Source organism: Corapipo altera, unplaced genomic scaffold (assembly GCF_003945725.1).
Source record: "Corapipo altera isolate COAL_440 unplaced genomic scaffold, ASM394572v1 165, whole genome shotgun sequence".
Lineage (NCBI taxonomy): Eukaryota > Metazoa > Chordata > Aves > Passeriformes > Pipridae > Corapipo > Corapipo altera.
This window is the reverse complement of record NW_020884954.1, coordinates 2,377,092-2,394,587: the sequence shown is the minus strand read 5'-3', so window position 1 is coordinate 2,394,587 and position 17,496 is coordinate 2,377,092. Positions and strand designations below refer to the sequence as shown.

The 17,496-nt window shown below is 63.6% G+C and overlaps 3 protein-coding genes across 3 annotated transcripts in view; 2 read left to right on the top strand and 1 right to left on the bottom strand.

The window, feature by feature from the left end:
* The window catches only part of CLPB (ClpB homolog, mitochondrial AAA ATPase chaperonin), a 60,043-nt gene extending 57,754 nt beyond the window's left edge, over positions 1-2,289 (bottom strand). The window contains exon 1 of the mRNA XM_027663529.1: positions 2,249-2,289. Coding sequence (XP_027519330.1) covers positions 2,249-2,289 — 41 coding nt within the window. The remainder of the gene's footprint in view (positions 1-2,248) is intronic.
* Positions 2,290-2,742: 453 nt separating this feature from the next.
* On the top strand, positions 2,743-5,823 carry STARD10 (StAR related lipid transfer domain containing 10). Its single transcript, XM_027663642.1, has 5 exons — positions 2,743-2,927; positions 3,131-3,234; positions 3,430-3,547; positions 4,257-4,309; positions 4,389-5,823. The coding sequence occupies exons 1-5, from the start codon at positions 2,786-2,788 to the stop codon at positions 4,614-4,616; spliced, it is 645 nt and encodes a 214-aa protein (XP_027519443.1). The 5' UTR covers positions 2,743-2,785; the 3' UTR covers positions 4,617-5,823.
* A 1,874-nt stretch (positions 5,824-7,697) lies between these two features.
* ARAP1 (ArfGAP with RhoGAP domain, ankyrin repeat and PH domain 1) overlaps positions 7,698-17,496 on the top strand; it is a 35,018-nt gene continuing 25,219 nt past the window's right edge. The window contains 3 exon segments of the mRNA XM_027663622.1: positions 7,698-7,953; positions 14,581-15,148; positions 15,150-15,364. Coding sequence (XP_027519423.1) covers positions 14,660-15,148; positions 15,150-15,364 — 704 coding nt within the window. The 5' untranslated portion in view covers positions 7,698-7,953; positions 14,581-14,659.

Genomic DNA, 17,496 nt, shown 5'->3' with positions numbered 1-17,496 from the left:
CTGCTCACCCTGCTCACACTGCTCACCCTGCTCACACTGCTCCCGCTGCTCCCGCTGCTCACTCGGCGCTCTGCAGCAGCCAGGCGAGCGCTCGGCGCCGGCGGTGGCGGTGGGATCTGTCCCTGGGGCACTGGCACCGGCTGTGCCCGGTGCCGCCGCAGAGCCGCCGGGCTACTCCCCCCGCAGCACATCGGGGGTGTTGGGGCTGCCGGTCCCTGCCGTGCCCCGGGGGGAGTGGTGAACCCCGAGGAGGGGGGGTGGTCCCTGGGGCGTGGGGACTCCCTGGTGCCGCTGCTGCCCTGCCCCACCCCCACAGAGGTGGGGACCCGTGGTCGGTGGGACGTGGAGCATGCATCGCCGTGGTGTCTGGGCATGGGCATGGCTCTGTGGGGTAGTGCATCCTGACTCTCCACGGTTCCCCCCACCAAACCCCCCATATTCCCCAGCCCTGCTGCTTGCTCTTGGGGTTGCTGCGTCCCAAAACGTCTCCCAGTGGGATTGAGGTGACGCTCGGGTGTGTTCCCTGCCCATCCCACAATCCTGGTGTGCCACGTCGGCGCGGCAGGGACCCAGCCCACTCCAGGATGTCCTGGCACAGCTACTCCTGCCATGGCACCAGGAGCTGTCCCTTGCCTGCAGGGGTCCCTGAGCCAGGTCCTGCCCCTTTCCACACCCTTCTGGCTGGATCCTGCTTGGAAAGATCCTACTGGGTGTTCATGTGTTGATGCCATGCGTGTGCTGGGTATTGGGGACCTTGGGGGGGGTAACAGTCCTTTTCCCCACACTGTGGCCCCCAGCAGAACCCAGACCCACCATCCTACCCAGGATGGGATGCTCCTGCTGGACTTTGATGGGATGGGCACTTGTGGCATTGCTGAGGTGGCGTGGTGAGGTGCAGCCAAGGGGTTTGCCCCCCATGCTGAGGGTCTCTGTGTGGGTGCTGGGGGTTCTCCACAGCCCCCCAGGAGCTGATTTCCCCCAGGATTCCTCCTGGATTTTTCCTGGATTGCTCCTGGATTCCTGCTGGATTCCTTACAGATTACTCGCCTAATTAAGTGGAACCTGAAGGTCTTGCCCTGCTTTGAGGCTGCAGCCCCCCCTGCCCCTCCTCCCTCTTCCATTAGGGATGCAAGTCCCGTCTAACCTGTTTCCTGGAGTCTGGGAACAAGTTGGTGCCACGGCTGATTCATCACTGGGACATTCAGTGGCCTCAGGGCTGGGATTTGGTGGCCTTGGGACTGGCTACATGTTGGGGGACCCCAGCCAGGACCCCTCATCCCACCCCTTGGGGATCTGAGTTCCCCCAGGGGAGATGGTGTCCCTACAAACCCTTGGGATGCAGTGGGAGGGTCTGGAGTGCTGGTGGAGCTGCCAGTGTGGCTGAGCCTGGGGACCCCCTTGGTGGCCGTAGCCCCCTCAAGCAGAGGGCTGGGTCTCCCCCTTGGATATTCTCCTGTTCCACAGTCTGATGCCTGTTGGCTGTTGCCTCGGGCTGGCATAACCCCAGCCCTGGGGACTTCATTGCCCTTCCTCCTCCTCCTCCTCCCCCTCCTTCTCCCTTGCCCCGTCAGTCAATATTGACTCAGGGCTGGGTCGTGCTCGTGGCTCTGGGCGCTTCCCTTCCCGGGTGGCACTGTCCCCTCTCCTGCTGCGACCCCCTTGGCACCCTGGGACATGAGTCACCTGAGGCAGGTCCTGCTCTACCAGCTGGACCAGGCTCACGGCTCTGCACTGGGAATAACCGGGAGCAGTGCAGAGCCTGCTCCCACGTCCACCTGGGCACGGTACCGGGCTGGCCTGGGTGCACCTGGGAGCAGGGGCTCTCCAAACATGTCACCTGGGGGGCACTCCCCAAAACCACCCTGCAAGGGTGTCCCTGGCTGAGTTTTTGGGTGAATGGGGGGGGCTGGAGATGGGCTCTGTGGGGCAGGGATGGGTCTCTGGGGTTGAGGACGAGTACTGTGGGCTTGGGGACAGGCTCCGTGTCCATATCCCACTAAGGGGCCACATGGGGATGTTCCCCATTGCTGATTGTTGCTGTGCCCCTTCCCAGGTTGGTCAGTGAGTGCTGGGGTGGCAGCTCCACCCCTAAATTCTGAACCCCAGGGCCCGGGGGGCAGGAGGGGTTGGTGCCATCCCTGGGGATAACCAGGAGCTGGTGGCATCCCCAGGGACAGCCGCTGGCTGCTCTCCCTACCCCACGCTCGGCTCCGGCGCCCTTGGCAGATGGCATCTCTGCCGCTCGCACCTTCTCCTTGTCTCCTCGCCTTCCCTGGATCTGGCTGCCATGGTTACGGAGCAGCTCCTGACCTCGGGTGGTGCTTCCCACTCTGCTCCCCCCACCTAGTGTGACCCATGCTGCCCCACAGCACCAGGCACAGCCCCACACACGGGCTCCCCCTGGCTCCCCCCTGCAGGGATGCAGCTCTGGGGGGAGCCCCGTGAGGAAGGGGATGGGGGGCAGATGGGAAGGTGGCCCTCCAGAAGGGACCCCCAGCACCCAGGGCTCAGTGCCACGCTGCCTCGAGGTGCTGCTGGCCCTGTGTGCCTGGGCTATGGGGTGCCTCTGGGTGGCAAACTGGGCCAGACGGGGCAGAGCTGCTTGTTGGGGTCCAGGTCTTCTTGGAGGGGGGGTTGCATTGGTTTTTTTTTTGGGAATCTAAGAGGAGACCCTGCCACCCGGGGGTCCCCACAGCCGCCCTCCTGCCCAGGGGTCCCCATGGGCACCCTTTCCCCCCAGGGCCCCCCTGGGAGGTGTCTCACAGCCCCTGCCTTGCAGTGCAGGATGGAGTGCCGGGACGTGCCGGCGGAGACGCTCTACGACGTGCTGCACGACATCGAGTACCGCAAGAAATGGGACACCAACGTCATCGAGACCTTCGACATCGGCAGGCTGACGGCCAACTCTGACGTGGGCTACTACGCCTGTGAGGAGGGGCTGGGGGTCCCTGGGGAGGGCTGAGCCCCGGGGCTGCCACCACAGCACCCCTGGGTTTGGCACCCGGGGGATCCGTGGGGCCTGGCATGGCATGGATGAGCCCGGGTACCGGTCTGGGGGGATTTGGGGGGCAGGAGGGGACCCTGCACTAGGAGGGGGGTGTCTCACTTCTGGAGCGTGTGCTGTCCCCAGGGAGGTGTCCCAAGCCCCTGAAGAACCGGGACGTGGTCACGCTCCGCTCCTGGCTGCCCATGGGCTCCGACTACATCATCATGAACTACTCCGTCAAGCACCCCGTGAGTTTAGGGGGGCACCAGTGGTCCTGTGGGGCTGGGCTGGGGCTGGGGCTCACTCAGAGCTTGCGGGCGGGTGGGTTGGAGGGGGTTGGGGGCTGCTGTGGGGGGTCATGACAGCCCTGCCTGTGACTGGTGCCTGCTGTACCTCACCTGCCCTGCCACTGACTCGTGTGCCCCCGTTGTGCCCCCCCACAGAAATACCCCCCCCGCAAGGACATGGTGCGAGCAGTCTCCATCCAGACGGGATACCTGATCGAGGGCACGGGTGCCAAGAGCTGCACCATCACCTACCTGGCGCAGGTGGACCCCAAAGGTAAGGGGGGGACCCCTTTGTCTGCGCCCCAGGACTCAGTACCCCCCAGTCCTGCCCTCGTGTCCCTGGGGGGCAGTCTCTCAGTGTGTGCCCGGGGGGGCTCAGTGGGGTCTTGGGGAAGCTCATGGGGAGCTCAGTGGGGACTCAGGGTGGGCTCAGTGGGGGCTTAATAGAAGTTCGGTTTGGGCTCAGTGGGGGCTCAGTGGGAGCTTGGGGAGGCTTAATGGGGGCTCAGTGGGAGCTCAGGGTGGGTTCAGGGGGGGCTCAGTGGGAGTCCAGCTGGAGCTCAGTGGGGCCTCAGGGTGGGTCTCAAGTGGAGCTCAGGGGGATTCAGGCTGGGCTCAGTGGAAGCTTAATGGGGGTTCAGGGTGGGGCTCGGGGGGGCTCAGGGTGGGCTTGGAGGAGCATCTCAGGTTGCAGTGGGAGCCAGATGCAGAGCGTGGAGCAATGCCAGGAGGAAGCGTTTTGGGCCTGTTTTTTTGAAATCTTTTATTCTGGGGGCTGAAGAGGTGCCCAAGATGCCGAAATTGCTGGTTTTGACCTCTGTGAGAGCAGAGAGCAGTTTGAGTTGAACCCTCTGCCCTCTCCAGCTGTGTGTCCCCAGTGAGGGTGCCCGGGGGGTCCCGTGTGTGTGAGGGTCCTGGCTTTCAGGCACCCAGGGGGTGCTGGGGGTCCCACTCCCAGCCCCTCCTCCCTCCCTTCTCTCCAGGTTCTTTACCAAAGTGGGTGGTGAACAAATCCTCCCAGTTCCTGGCCCCCAAGGTGAGTTTGTTGCACTATGGGGGGGGGTGTCCAGTGTGGGGATGAAGTGTCCCCGTGCCCATCTCGCCCTTCCTCCCAGGCGATGAAGAAGATGTACAAGGCATGCCTCAAGTACCCTGAGTGGAAGCAGAAGCACGACCCCCACTTCAAGCCCTGGCTGTTCCCCGAGCAGAGCCGGCTCCCGGCCCTGGCGCTCTCCGAGCTCTCCCTGCAGCATGCGGATTCCCTGGAAAACATCGATGAGAGCTCCCTGGCCGAGAGCAAGGAGGACCGTGGTGAGGGCAGCGACGAGGACAGCCTGACCTGATCCCCCCGGAGGCTCCTCTCCTTGTCCCCCCAGTGAGGACAGCCTGACCTGGCCCCCCCTGGGGGCTCCTTTCCTTGTCCCCCCACTTCCAACACAGTCTGTGTCCCTGTCCCGCACGCCCGTGCACGGTCACCCCCACTCTGGGCTCGGGGGGACTCCCCACTGCTGGACCCCCGTCTGGGGATAGTGGGGACACACTGGGCCCCCCCAGGGTGGGAAGCTGGGGGTTGTCTGGTCACTTCAAAGCCCTCGAGGGACACCAGTGTTGTCCCCATGGGTGGCAAAGCCAAAGTGCCCTTCAGCTTTTGGGGGGGGCAGAGGAAAATGGGGGCCCTGTGCCTGCTCCCCAGCCCTGGGGACCCTCCCACTGCACTCCCCCTTGGCCCCCCATCCCTGCTCCCTATCTCTTTTATGGCCCAACAGAACTGCCTTCATCCCATGGGACCCCCACCCCCAGCAGACCCCCAGGGGCAGGGGAATGGGAGTCTTGGGGATCTGCCTGCACCCCTGGGCACACAGAGGGGTTTGGGGGTGCTCCTGGCACTTCCTGGCATGCTGGGGAGGAGGGGCTTTGGGGTTTTGGGGCATCTCCAAGCATGTAGATGGGGGGCTTCTAGGCTGCCGGCACCTCCAGCATGTTGGAGGGGACATTCGGGGTCTTACAGCACCTTCAGGAATGTGGGGGGAGTTGGGGAGCTCATGGCACCTCCAGATGTGCTGTGGGGAGTGCTCTGGGGGCTCCTGGGACCTCCGTGCATGTTGTGGGGCCCTGGGGGGCTCCCGGCACGTCCCTGCCTGTTGGGGGGTCTCGGGGTCTCGTGGGCTCTCAGCATCTTCAGGGTGGTTTGTTGGGGGCTTAGGGGTAAGCTGGCACCTCCAGGTGTGTTGGGTGTCTCTGGGGGCTCCCAGCATCTTCAGGCATGTTGGGAGGACTTGGGGGGGCTCCTGGCACCTCCAGATGTTCTGGGGGTCTGCGGAGGATCCTACTGCCCCCCTCTTTCCAGGATGGGAACCCCAAGCTCGGTGCCTGAACTCTTCCTCCACTGGAATTCGAGGCCTTGACTGGGGGTTTGGGAGCTGGTCCTTGGCCATGCTCCTGGCCCCCCCTTTTTCTGGGGGTGAACAGGGAGGAGGGAGATTTTGTACCTTGTACTGGAGCTGATTATTTAGGAATAAAACAGTTAAATCCGGCACGGGGGGAACTCGACCTCTGTCTTCTGGGAGCTGTCCCAGTCCCTGTAGTGGGCTCAGGCAGGGGGATCCCTGCTCCTGGGGGGTGCTGCTGGGACCCTGGGGTTTGTGGGGACCCCTCGGGGGCTTTGGGTGATGATGATGCCACCAGAGGGTGATGGAAAAAACCCTAAACTGAATTAGCGCTGGGCACTAATTAGGGATGAGGCTGCAGACCCCTGTAGTGGGTCATCCCACAGCCCCAGCCAAACCAGTAACACCAGTAGCAAACTGGGGCATAACCTTCCCGCAAAAGCACCTCTGGGAGAGGAGACATGGGATGCTGAGCTTTGGGAGGCACTGTTTGGGGGTACATCCTGGGTTCTCCAGGGGAGCAGAGGGGTCTGGGAGTCTGTGAGATGTTGGGGTGCCCAGAGCACTGGGGTGGTCAGAGGGGATGATCCATCCCGAGGGACAGGCTAGCACTCCTCGGGGTCTGGGAGCCTGGGAGGTGTTGGGATGCCTGGATCCCTGGAAGCACAGGTCAGAGGGGATGATCCATCCTGGGAACACCCCCAGGGAACTGTGGGCCCTGTGTGGAGCCCTGGGACCCCTGTGTCCTCCTGGGGTGCACCCCACTGCTTCCCCCTGGGTGTGCTGGGCACCCCAACACCTCGGCAGACCCCAACCCCTCTCTGCACCCCGGTGGGGTCGTGCTGGATGGTGGGTTCTGGGGTCCAGTGTGTGCCACTCCCTGTGCCTCTGTGTCTCTGTCACCCGTGGGGCCAGGGTGGGCACCGGGTTGGGCACTGGGGACTCGCTTCCCATTTCTCCTGTTAATTTCCACCTGCTGTGCCTCCTCCCCTGTCCCCCCTTGCCCCCCCCCGGCACCAATCCCAATTAAAAATAGCACCCAATTAAAAAGGGACCCAGCTGCCTTTCCCCCCCCCGGCAGGGTGAGAATGGAGCCGAACTGGAGCCAGGACACAGCACAGCAGCTCCAGAGCCACGGGGACACGTGGGGGGGCAGGTGAGGGGGTAAAGTCCCTCCTGGGGGGGGTTAGGTCTGTTGGCTCTGGGAGGTGCAGCTGGAGACCCAGAGCTGGGGGACCAGAGAGAGGAGATGGCTCCGTAGGGAAGCAGAGGATGCTCCGGCACGCGGCTGGTCCAGGGGGGTTCCAGCAGAGCCAGGGGCTCAGGTAGGATATGTGTGGGATGACATGGATTTCGGGGCTGTGTTGGGGACTTCCTTGGGCTGCTGACATGGATGATCCCCCAAACTCTACTGGGAAGGGCTGCGAGGCCTCAGCCCCTCCCGGATGAGCCTCGGGTGTTGGCACTGGCCCCTGGCATCTCAGTGTGACACCCCCTGACCCTGGCGAGGCCATGGCACCCTCATCCTCTGCCAAAGGCTTTGGGAGGAGATCCCGCCAGGATGGCTCTGAAGTGGGATAGGGAAGCAGGTGGATGTGATTTGGGAATCAGGAAGGGAGATGTGATGGTTTTAGGGAGTGGGATGAGAGAGGGGAGGTGTGGCGTGGATCTGAGGAGGGAGATGGGAGATCTGAGGGGGGATGCGATGGACTGGGGAAGTGGGAATTCTGTGAACGGGGAGTATGCAGGCAGCGAGGCACTTTTTGGGATATCTCCCGCCGGCGCCCGGGCTGAACCCCGCAGAGCACCGTCCCCTAATCGTGGGGCTGAGCCGTGGCCCCTCCTGCCTGCGGCCTCGCGTGGGCGAGGGGCCGAGGGGGGGCCTTTTCCCCCGGAGCAGGCAGCCAGCGTGTCCCGGTCCCTGAGCGCTGGGATGAAAGGACCATTGTCCGAGACTGGGCGGCCGGGAGGGCTGGCCTTGGGCACCCCACGTCCCCCCCGTGTCATCAAACCCTCCCACTCTTCTTCTTACCCCCCGTCGCGACCTTGGGAATTGGGTGGGGAGGGACACCCCCCCCTCCCAAACACACACACACACACACACACACACAACCCATTTATTTTTTTTTTTTTTGGGAAAGTCCCAGCGGTTTTCCCCTCGAACCCTCTTTCCATGAGGCAGCCAAAGCTCCGTGCGGGAACAAGTCCGGGCTTGGCAGGGGGGGCCCTGGGTGCCCCCGCCCCGGGAAGCGCCCCGGCATCCTCCGGGAGCCGCCGCCGCCACCGCACAGAGGTACCGGGTGCTCCAGGGGGGCTGGGGGGGCAACCCCAGCTCGGGGGGGGAACCCCACCTCCCCAGCTGCGCTTTCTCTCCTGGGGGGTTTATGCTTCTCTCCACGTGCTGCTGTAGGTCCCCGGGTAGACGGTGCTGGGCGGGGGGGGGGGGCACTGGGGGGACTGGGAGCTGCTGGTGGGTGGGGGGGTGTGTGTTGTTCCCCTGCTCGGCTGCAACAGCGCTGTGTCCCCCCCCCCCAGCTGGGGCACTCGAGCCCCCAGCACGTCCCAGATCAACCCCAGTACAACGCAGATCAACCCCCGTATGCCCCAGCTCACAACACCAGTACTCCTCGGCTCAATTCCAGTATGCTCCAGCTGCCCCCCAGCAGACCCCTGTTCACCCCCAGTAGACTCCAGCTCACCCCCAAGGCACCCCAGCTCGATCCCAGTGCATCCCAGCCTAACCCCAGTACACTCCAGTTTAACGCCAGTATTTTCCAGTTCCCCCTCAGCAGACCCCGGCTCCCCCAAGCAGACTCCAGCTCAACCCCAGTACATCCCAGTTTAACCCCAGTACTCTCCAGCTCCCTCCCAGCACCCCGCAGCTCCTCCCCAGAATATCCCAGTTCACCCCCAGCACACCCCAGCTCAATCTCAGCACATCTCAACTCCAGCCCAGTTTAACCCCAGTCCCCCCAGTTCAGTTCCACTGCATCCCAGCTCCCCTAAGCAGAGCCCAGCTCAAGCCCAGTGTAACCCAGCTCAGTCCCAGTCTCCAGGGGGCCGTGGCACTGCCTACAGCCCTCATTCCCTTGATGCTGTGGGGGTCCTGCTGCCTGGCTGGGAGGAGGGATGTGTTTGGGGGCACTGGGGACATGGTGGTGATGCCGATGCCAGGGTGAAGCTGGGAAAGGGGACCCCGAGGGCCCGTCTGGCAGATTAGTTTTCCGTTGGAGACCTGGCATGCCCCAGTTCCCGGCCAAACAGCGGCAGCAGCTGCGGCTGTGCAGGGCCCCGGGCCCCCCACCAGCCATGCCTGTGCCACACTGACCGCCACCAGCGGTGCCCAGACACCAGGTGATGCTGCTGGTGCGCTTGCCTTGCCTTCCTCCTCCTCTTCCTCGCTGGTTCCCTGCCTGGCGAGGCCTGGAATGTTACCAGTGCTGCGCAGCTGGAACTGGGACGGCGGCGGCTCCGTCCCGTGGTAACCTCGAGCTGGCTCCACGCGTCACCTTCGTGCTGCTTGGGCCACTGGGACGGGGTTTGGGGTGCCCAGGGGGTGCACCTGCATGGGGGAGAGGGTGTCCCTCGGTCCCAGGGAGTCCAGCGCGGCTGCAGGGGCAGCAATATTAATTTGTGGGTTCGGCCCAAAAAACCAGCTTTTGGAGGCACAGAGCTGAGTGCAGGGGTGGGTGGCTCTGCTGGGGTGCTGGGAAGAAGGTGCCAGGGAAAGCTCCTCTGAGAGCTGCCAGTGGTTTTCCAGGGGTGCTCCAGCAGCTACTGGGTGTGAGCTGTTATGGGCCACAGCCAGGACATCAGGGGTGGGGATGTTCAGAGCAATACTGAGGATGCATTTGCCGTCAGAACCTAGAAAATCCCACAACAAAGTGAGCCGTTGGGATTTTGGGGGTGTCGTGGGAGAGGCAGGGAGTGATGCTGCCCCACACCAGCATCTTGTGGCTCCTGTGGCAGGACCCTGTGGCTGTGGGGGGATTAGTGCTTGGGGAATTTTTGCAGATGGACCCCCCAAATCTACAAGGGATGGGGTGCTGGCTGTGTAGAAAGGCTTTTGCAAAGAGGGGGTGGGTGTGTGCGGTGGGGGGTTGCTGTCCCTCTGTCCCTGCTGCAGCATCCCTATGACATGGCTTGGCTTGTCTGCAGTGCTCTGGTGCCCAGGGCTGGCCCTGGCACGGGGTGACCCTGCTGCTGGGAACAGGGCCTGAGCATGGGGTTGAGGTGCCCACTGCACCCTGAGGAGAATGAAGAGGAGGTGGGAGGGCAGCAGGGCTGGAAAAGGGGCCCCCCATCCACACGAGACTTTCACTTCCCACTTATGGGAAGACGAAATGGGGACCCACACGGTCTCAGTGCTGGATGCTAAGTGCCACAAAGGAGGGGTCATGTGCCCAAGGGTGACCTGTCAGGGCACCCTCCACCTTCATCTGGGCTGTTGGCACAGGCCCCCACAACATCACCAGAGCCCGGGACACGGGGGGTGCTGTGGGAGGGCTGTGCACGTGGGGTTTGGCTTCCCGACCTAGTTTGCTTCCAGAAAGTGTGTCAGGAGCTGAGCGCATCCCAGTGGGGCTCGGTGGGCAGTGACAGTATTGCCAGATGGACTTGCCCCTTTTCTGGCTGGATTTGCCCATTTCTGGCTAGATTTGTGAGGCAGGCAGCAATGCTCTGGGAGGGAATGCAGGGAGCTCGGGTGTCCTTGTTTGTGTGTGCCACAGCCCAGGCCGTGTTTCACCTTTCCAGGTTTTACTTCCAGGGGAGAAGGGGAATGCAGGTGGGACCTCAGGGAAATGAGGAACCCCCGGTTTTCCTGCTCCCTTGTCCCTGACTCCTCACCTCACTCCTCATCCCCCACCTTCCACCTCTTTGCACTCCCCCCCATCTCCAGGCACAGGCATCTCAGGGCGGTTCCCACGTTGGGGCGGACCCTGGTGCCCCTGGGCGCAGTTGGTGTGTGTGGGAGCACTCAGGCTGCTCCACATGAACCACCTGGAGATGGGAACACCTGACAGTGGGAGGAGGCTCTGAGAGAATCTCTTAAACCCCTGGATTGTGGCTCTGCAAGCCTGAACTTGATCCCTGAACAGCTCCTTGGGAGGTTTGAGTGCAATTTGCATTTTTTGGGCTGAGAAGATCTTGGAAATTAAAAAGCTTCACCCTCCCAGGCGAAACCGTGGGCACTGCCACACAGATGGGCATCCACTGAGGTGGAGCGGGGAGGGGTTTGAGTGGGAGGGGGTCTGGGAGTGCTGGGTGCTGTCCCAGGACCCTTCTTCTGCTTTTGAGTGTTTGCTGCGTGCTGAGGATTGCGGTTGGGCAGTTTCAGGGTGAGGATGCAGTGCTTTCGATTCCCAGCCAAGCACGGCAGTGTCTGCGGTAGCGCCAGCGGGTCTGTGTCCTGGGTCCTGTGGGGACACCGGGGACAGCGGGTTCATCCACCACATCCAGCAGGGATGTGGGGGACATTGGCCCCATCCTGGCTGGCCACGGTCCCTGGCTGAGGATCTCCCCTTAATTTTGGCAGAAGAGGGTAAAAGTCGCTGTGGTGTGAGGCTGGTTGCCCAATGCCGCTGGAGCATGATGGCTGAGGAACCCCCTTCCCACTGGTGGCTGTCCCTGTCCCCACAGGTTCCTCCACCACCTGGCTTTGTCCCCTTTGCCTATGGGACATGGGTGGGTGACAGCTCAGTGCCCTCCCTGGGGATCCACAGGGGTCCTGGGGTGGTGGGGACACGGCAGCCACCCACCCGCTTGTCCCGTTCTGTCTGGTGGCCTGCGCTGCTGCCCGGGTCGCCCTGTCCTCGGTGCCTGGTCCCTGCTGCGCTGCTGGGGAGCCCTCACTTGGCGGGGACCACCCTGCCCAGTTCTTCCTTCCTCTCCGGCCAAAGGCCCTGCCCCATCCTGCTGTCACCTGGGGCTCAAACGGCCCCGGGGTCCGGCCTCCCTGTCCCCGTGGTGGCTGTGGTCGGCAGTGGCTGTGGTCAGTGCACTGCTGGGCTGAGTCCCTGCAGTTCTGCAGGGGCCCAGGGCAGGTATTGCACCACGTCCCGGCTCAGAACCCGCTCGGCTTTCCGGAAAGTTCCCATTGCTGAGGTGGTGTTTGAGGAAGTCCTGGTGTGGGAAGAGACTCCTCAGCAAACCTCTGCCGCGGCAGCCGGACCACAGGCACAGCGGCCACCTCCTCCTGCCGAGCCCAGGGACCATGTGCGGGTAATTAGCTCTCCTTGATTAACAAGCCCACGGGGCTGGGCAAGGGGAACGTGGGGTGCAGGCAGAGTTTACCTTCACTGGAGGAGGAATTGCAATGGGAACTAGATCCATCAAGAGGGTGCTGGGTGCCCGCCAGGCTCCTATGGTGGATTTTCCTGGCTCATGGCCACCATCCTGGGTGCCAGCGAAGGCACGGGCAGGGAAGAGCTGTGGACAAACCTGGTGCTCGGGTGCTGTTGCTGGAGCTGCTCAGCGCAGCTGTGCCAACGAATACTGATGGCCCTGGTCAAGCTGCCTGATCCCCAGCACCTGGTTAGAGGTAACGTGGATCACCTGGGCCTGTGGTCACCCCTGCAGTGCTCCTGGCTTCAGTGAAGCCAGGGGAGGAGCACGCTCGCCTGCTGTGCACAGCTCGTTAATCTAAGCAGCCTGGCCCTCGTTAGTGCCCCACCTGTGGGATGGGAAGCCACCACCTTGAGAGCAGCACAGCAGTGGGATTTGGTGGGCATGTCCCCCATGGCACGGGGGGCTCCTGCCTGTGCTGGGATCCTCAGCTCTGCTGGGGCAAGAAGGTCAGTCCCAAGCCCTCTGAGCTGAGGGCATCTGAGGTGGGCTGGGGTGGCTGGCAGTGCCCCTGAAAAAGCAGCCAGCACCAAAGTTTGGGGGCAGAGGGGCTCAGTGAGCCCCTCAGTCCGGAGAGTGGAGACCAGCCTCAGGCACCCCCAGGTCCTTCATCCCCAGCACTGGGAAAGTGAGGGCTGTGTGGGTTTGAGATGGGGCTGAGGGGTCTGGCCCCAGTGTTTTTTGGCATCCTGGCTCATCCCCTGGAGTGCTGGTTCCACAGTGCCAGGGTGGTGGCAGCTCTCACCGTCCCCTTGTCATGCCACTTGTCCAGCCTTTTAAGTCTCTTACAAAACAGCCCCTGTGGTTTTGCCTAATCCCAGGGAGGAATGTGGTGGGTCAGCACAGTTAGGATTTGGGCTCGGCAGGGGCCCTGGCCAGGGTGACTCCCTAATCCCCAGCAGCCGGCTGGGTTATGTCGTCTCCCTGGGTCGATTTTTCTTCTGGAATATCCTCGTCTCGTTTAGGACAGAGATTAAATGATTAATGACCAGAGGAGGGAACCCAGTGAGGGCCTGATGAATGATTTACTTGGTGAGGGCGAAGGGCGGGAGCGGGACGTCGAGCTGCCAGCCCAGCACACCAGGGACCCCACGGGGCCCTTCCAGGAGCTTTGTCCCCATCCCTGGTGAGCAGCAAGGAGAGCCCTCGGCCACCACGGGTGGTGCTGAGACGGTGCTGGTGGTGAGCCCCTTCCTGATGGGTCTGTCCAACCACTGCGTGGATGTGCTGGCACCCATGCCAACAGGTGACACTGGTCAGTGTGACTCCTGGGCTCTGGCCAGGAGGGCACATGTGTAGCAGTGCCATACTGCTGTCGCCGTGCTTCCCTCTGTTTCTCCACGGTGTTTTGCCTCAGCAGGCAGTGCCCGGCTGGGGTTGAGCCTGCCCGTGCTGGTGTCGCTGGAATCTGGTGACAGCAGAGTCACCCAGCACCGACGCTGGCCCATTTTCAATAACAGATGAGGGGTTTTTAGGTGTGGAGGTGGGAGAGGGACTTTTATTCTGATTCAGGGATTTTTGTGCTGTTGGCGGGGATTGCTGGGAGCAGTGGGAAAGTCCCGGATGCCGCTGGTTTCTCTGGTGCTGCCAGTGAGGAGCCCCACGGGTCAGCCAGCCCTGGGGTCCCTGTTGCTCCTTCCTTGGACACTTGGCCTTGCACAGGACCTTTTGCAGCCTGAAACAGAGCCAAACTGTGCTGGGAGGTGCCAGGGAAGTGGCACTGTGGCTGGATCCCAGTAGCACCAGGATGCCTGTATCTGGAGGTGTGGGGGTCACTGGCTGTGGGGACCCCACAGTGCCACAGGCTCGTTGGTGTCCGGTTAGTGCCGGGTCAAGGATGAGCTTGGCTCGGCTGCACCCTTTGCACCAAAACCACAAGTGCTGCCGGGGGCTGGGACCTGCCTGAGTCACAGAAAATGTGACTCTGACGGCAAATCAGACCGGCTATTTACGGCTCAGGAAATCCTCCAGCTCCTTCTTAGCAGTTCTAAAAAAGCCTCCAGCCAACCCAAAATAAGACAGTGCCGGGGTCACCGGCAGCGCTGCGTGTGCTGGCACGGCTGGAGTCTGCCTCCCTCCTGGAGTGGGCACTGCTGGGGCTGTGATGCTGGTGGGTGGGAAGGGCAGGGTATCCCACCTGCTGCTGGGTGGGATAACAGGGATCGGTCCCACTGGCAACTACAGCATGGTATGAGGGCTCTGCCAGCAGGGCAGAGACCAAGCAAGCCCCTGTCTGGCTGGGGGGGCTTCATGGCCAGTGTGGGACCTTCCCACACACTGCTCTGTCCCCCAGCCCACATGTCACTCCCTAGGAGCATGCTGGGGCCCTGTGGTGCCATCACCTGTGAGGCTCAATGTAGATGGCTTCTATATTTTGACACCTAAATGGGGACTGTCCAACATTCCCACAGCCCTGCAGACCCATAGTTTAGGACTGGGTGATCCTTGGAGCATGGGGAAGTCGGAGACCCTAGGAAAACCAGGTGACTTCACTGGGAATGTTGGTTTTGGAACCCCTGGCTTCAGCTGGAGCGCGTTTTGGGACTGACTCTGACCCTATTGTCTCCATCCCCAGGTCCTGATGCCATCCTGAGCCTTGCCAGGTACGGGAGATGCACTGAGTGGCACGGGGTCTCTGTGGCCAGTCCCCTGCCATGGAGGAGGAGGGATCTCTGCCGGTGGCCGCCTGGCTGGCCGCCCTCCACCTTGACCAGTACGTGGAGAGCTTCCAGCAAAGCAACCTGTGGTCGGTGTGGGACTGCCGGGCGCTGACGGACGAGGGGCTCACCCTCCTCGGGGTGCTGCTGCCCGGCCACCGCCGCCGCATCCTCCTGGGGCTGCAGAAAGCCTTCGCCGAGGCCCCGCTGCCCGCCGGGACCCCCCCGGCCCCCGCTGGGAAACCCGTCCCCATGAAACGCCACATCTTCCGCCTGAGCACGGCCACGGCGCCGGAGCAGCCGGAGCAGCCGGAGCAGCCGGAGCCCCGGGCCCTGCCTGTGCCCAGTGGGATGCCCGGGAGGACCCCACTACTGGAGCTGGAGCGGGATGTGAGCTTCGCCCAGCTGCCCCCACCCATCCCACCCAGGGTGGGCTGCCGCCCCCCCCTCAAATTCTCCCCATTGCTATCGGGGGGCAGCCCCGAACCCCCCCCCCGCGCCCCGCAGCCACCTCCCTGCCCCGGAGGAGCCCTCGCCACCAGCCCTCGTGGAGAAGCCCGCTGCCGAAAGCAGGGCCAGACCCCCGCTGCCACCACTGCCAGCCAAGAGACACCAACTGGAAGCCAAGGGCCAGTCCCTGAAGGGCCCCCCGCTGCCTGACCGCCCCCCCGTGCTGCCCCCCAGGGCCGTGTCCCAGAGGAGGTAAGGGGGTGGCAGGGGGGTGGGCCTGGGGGTGCCCCAAGGAGTGGGGTCCCTGTGTGGGGCTGCTGTGGTGTGGGTGGAACCCTCAGGTGGGAGCACATCATCGTGACGTGGGTGGCCTGGGGAACCTGTGCCTTCCTCACAGCCCAGCACATCCCCCTGGGGGTACCCCTAACCCTGCCCAGCCCCAGCCCGTCCTGTGGGGTACCAAACTCCCTCCAACCCCAGCACATCCCCTGTGTGTACCCCCACCCCAGACCCCACATTTCCTGGGGGTACCTACACGGGGTGGGGGGGGCTAAGATACTTATTTTGGCTGCAGCTTGATGTGGCTACCCTGATCACCCCAGTCACCCTGGTCACTCCAGCCTGGCTCGGGCTGGGGTTCAGTCCCCCCCCCAACAATGCAGAGCCCTGCCTTGCCCCTGCCTGCAGCATAGGCAGCGCTGAGGCCTGAGCAACTCGTCACAGTGGTGAGTGCAAGGCAGTGAACTGCAGCACGGGGAAAGGTGGAGGGAGCAGGGGGCAGGTTGCTGCTGGCTGCTGCGGCAGGATGACATGGGAGCAGGCTGGAGTTTGGGTACAGCAGCGCTTGCAGCCCCCCCTTGATGTCCCACCCCCCCCCAGTGTACCCCCGAGTGCTGTGGACCTGCAGGCAGGTGTAAGTGGGGTCTGGGAGCGGAGTTTGGAGCGGACAGAGGAGCCCCTGGGTGCCATCACCCACCTGGGGTGAGGTGGGGGAATGTTAGCAAGGCTGTGTGGCTCCCCCGGGAGCCCCCACCCAACCTCCCCAGGACCCCTGGACCCCCCAGCAGTCAAGGGACATGTTGCTGGAGCTGGGGTGTCCAGCTGGTCCCCAAGGGGAGGCAGAGCCTGCACCTGGGGGTGAGGGGGTCAGTCCTGAGTGATAATGCTGGATGGGACCCCCTGTGTAATCAGTGTGAGAATGGGGGGGCTGGTGGCTGGACTGCCCCTCCCAGCTTCCCGTCCCTGTGCCCCCGTGGGCTTTTTGGGGTGAGGGAGATGGAGGTGACCCCCACGCCTGTGCTTTGCCCCCTACCTGGCGCTGATGCAGCAGGGAGCAGGCTGGGATGCTGAGCCGGGGAGAGGGCTCAGGCAGCTGATGTCAGGGGTCTGGCACCTCATGGGGTGGGCAGCACCCACCCCTGGGGCTCCGTGGGCTCTGGATCAACAGCATCCATCCTGGCACCCAAGGGACTGGCCCCACCACTGCATTTCTGCACTGAGGTGGTCCCCAAAATCCCCTGGAGCCACTCTCCATCCTACTGTGGTGAGGAGCCTGCCAGGGCATGACGAGGCCAGTGGCTGCCAGTTTGGTGCCAGCTGTGCCAATTTGGTGCTGGCCATGCTAGGTCGGTGCTGGCCATGCCATGGTTTCGGTGCTGGCCCTGCAGTGGGTTTAGTTCTTGCTATGATGGTTTGGTGCCAGCTGTGCCGTGGGCTTAGTGCCAGCCCTGGGGGGGCTTGGTGCCAGCCACGGCAGTGTTTTGGCACTGGTAGCACCGTGGGCTCGTTCAGGCCGTGCCGTGGGCTCGGTGCCGGCCATGCTGCCGCTGCAGCCAGCTCAGGAAGTTTTGCTGCAGCGCAGGAAGTGCCGGGGTGACAAACTCCGCTTCCCACCGGCCTCCCCGAGCCCTGCCCGTGCTGCCGACCGGCCCTGCGGGGTCCCTGCCGCCTGCCCAGGTAGGGGGGTCACCGCTGGCACGGTGCTGAGCGCGGGCAGGCGGCGGGGCCGGGCCTGAGGGGTCTGGGATGGGAGCCAGGGCTGCCGCTGCTCCCGGCTGCGAGTCTCGCTCCGTCGGCTCCAGTGGGTGTTTCCTGCCCTGGCCTGTGTGCCCACAGGCATTGTTGGCACCCCAGTCCCTGCTGGCCCAGAGCGGGCGCAGCCTGCCCCGGCACAGCGCCCCGAAGGCTGTGCCTTAGAGTCCTGGGGCTGGCATTCCCCCCTGCAGCTGTCCCAGGGCATTTGGGACCCTTGGGAGCTACGTGCAGGACCACGGGACTCGGGAGGGATGGGGCTGTGGCCTGGCCAGGTGCCAGTGGCTGAACAGCACCCCCGGGACAGAGGGGTGCTCCAGTGGCCTGGGGGACTGGGGTCACCATGGGGGAGC

Excerpts from the sequence above, each read along its gene's own strand:
- STARD10 (XM_027663642.1), top strand. The coding sequence starts at position 2,786 with ATGGAGTGCCGGGACGTGCCGGCGGAGACGCTCTACGACGTGCTGCAC. Across the intron at positions 3,235-3,429 it reads ACTACTCCGTCAAGCACCCC|AAATACCCCCCCCGCAAGGA; the intron begins GTGAGTTTAGGG and ends GCCCCCCCACAG. Across the intron at positions 4,310-4,388 it reads CCCAGTTCCTGGCCCCCAAG|GCGATGAAGAAGATGTACAA; the intron begins GTGAGTTTGTTG and ends CCTTCCTCCCAG.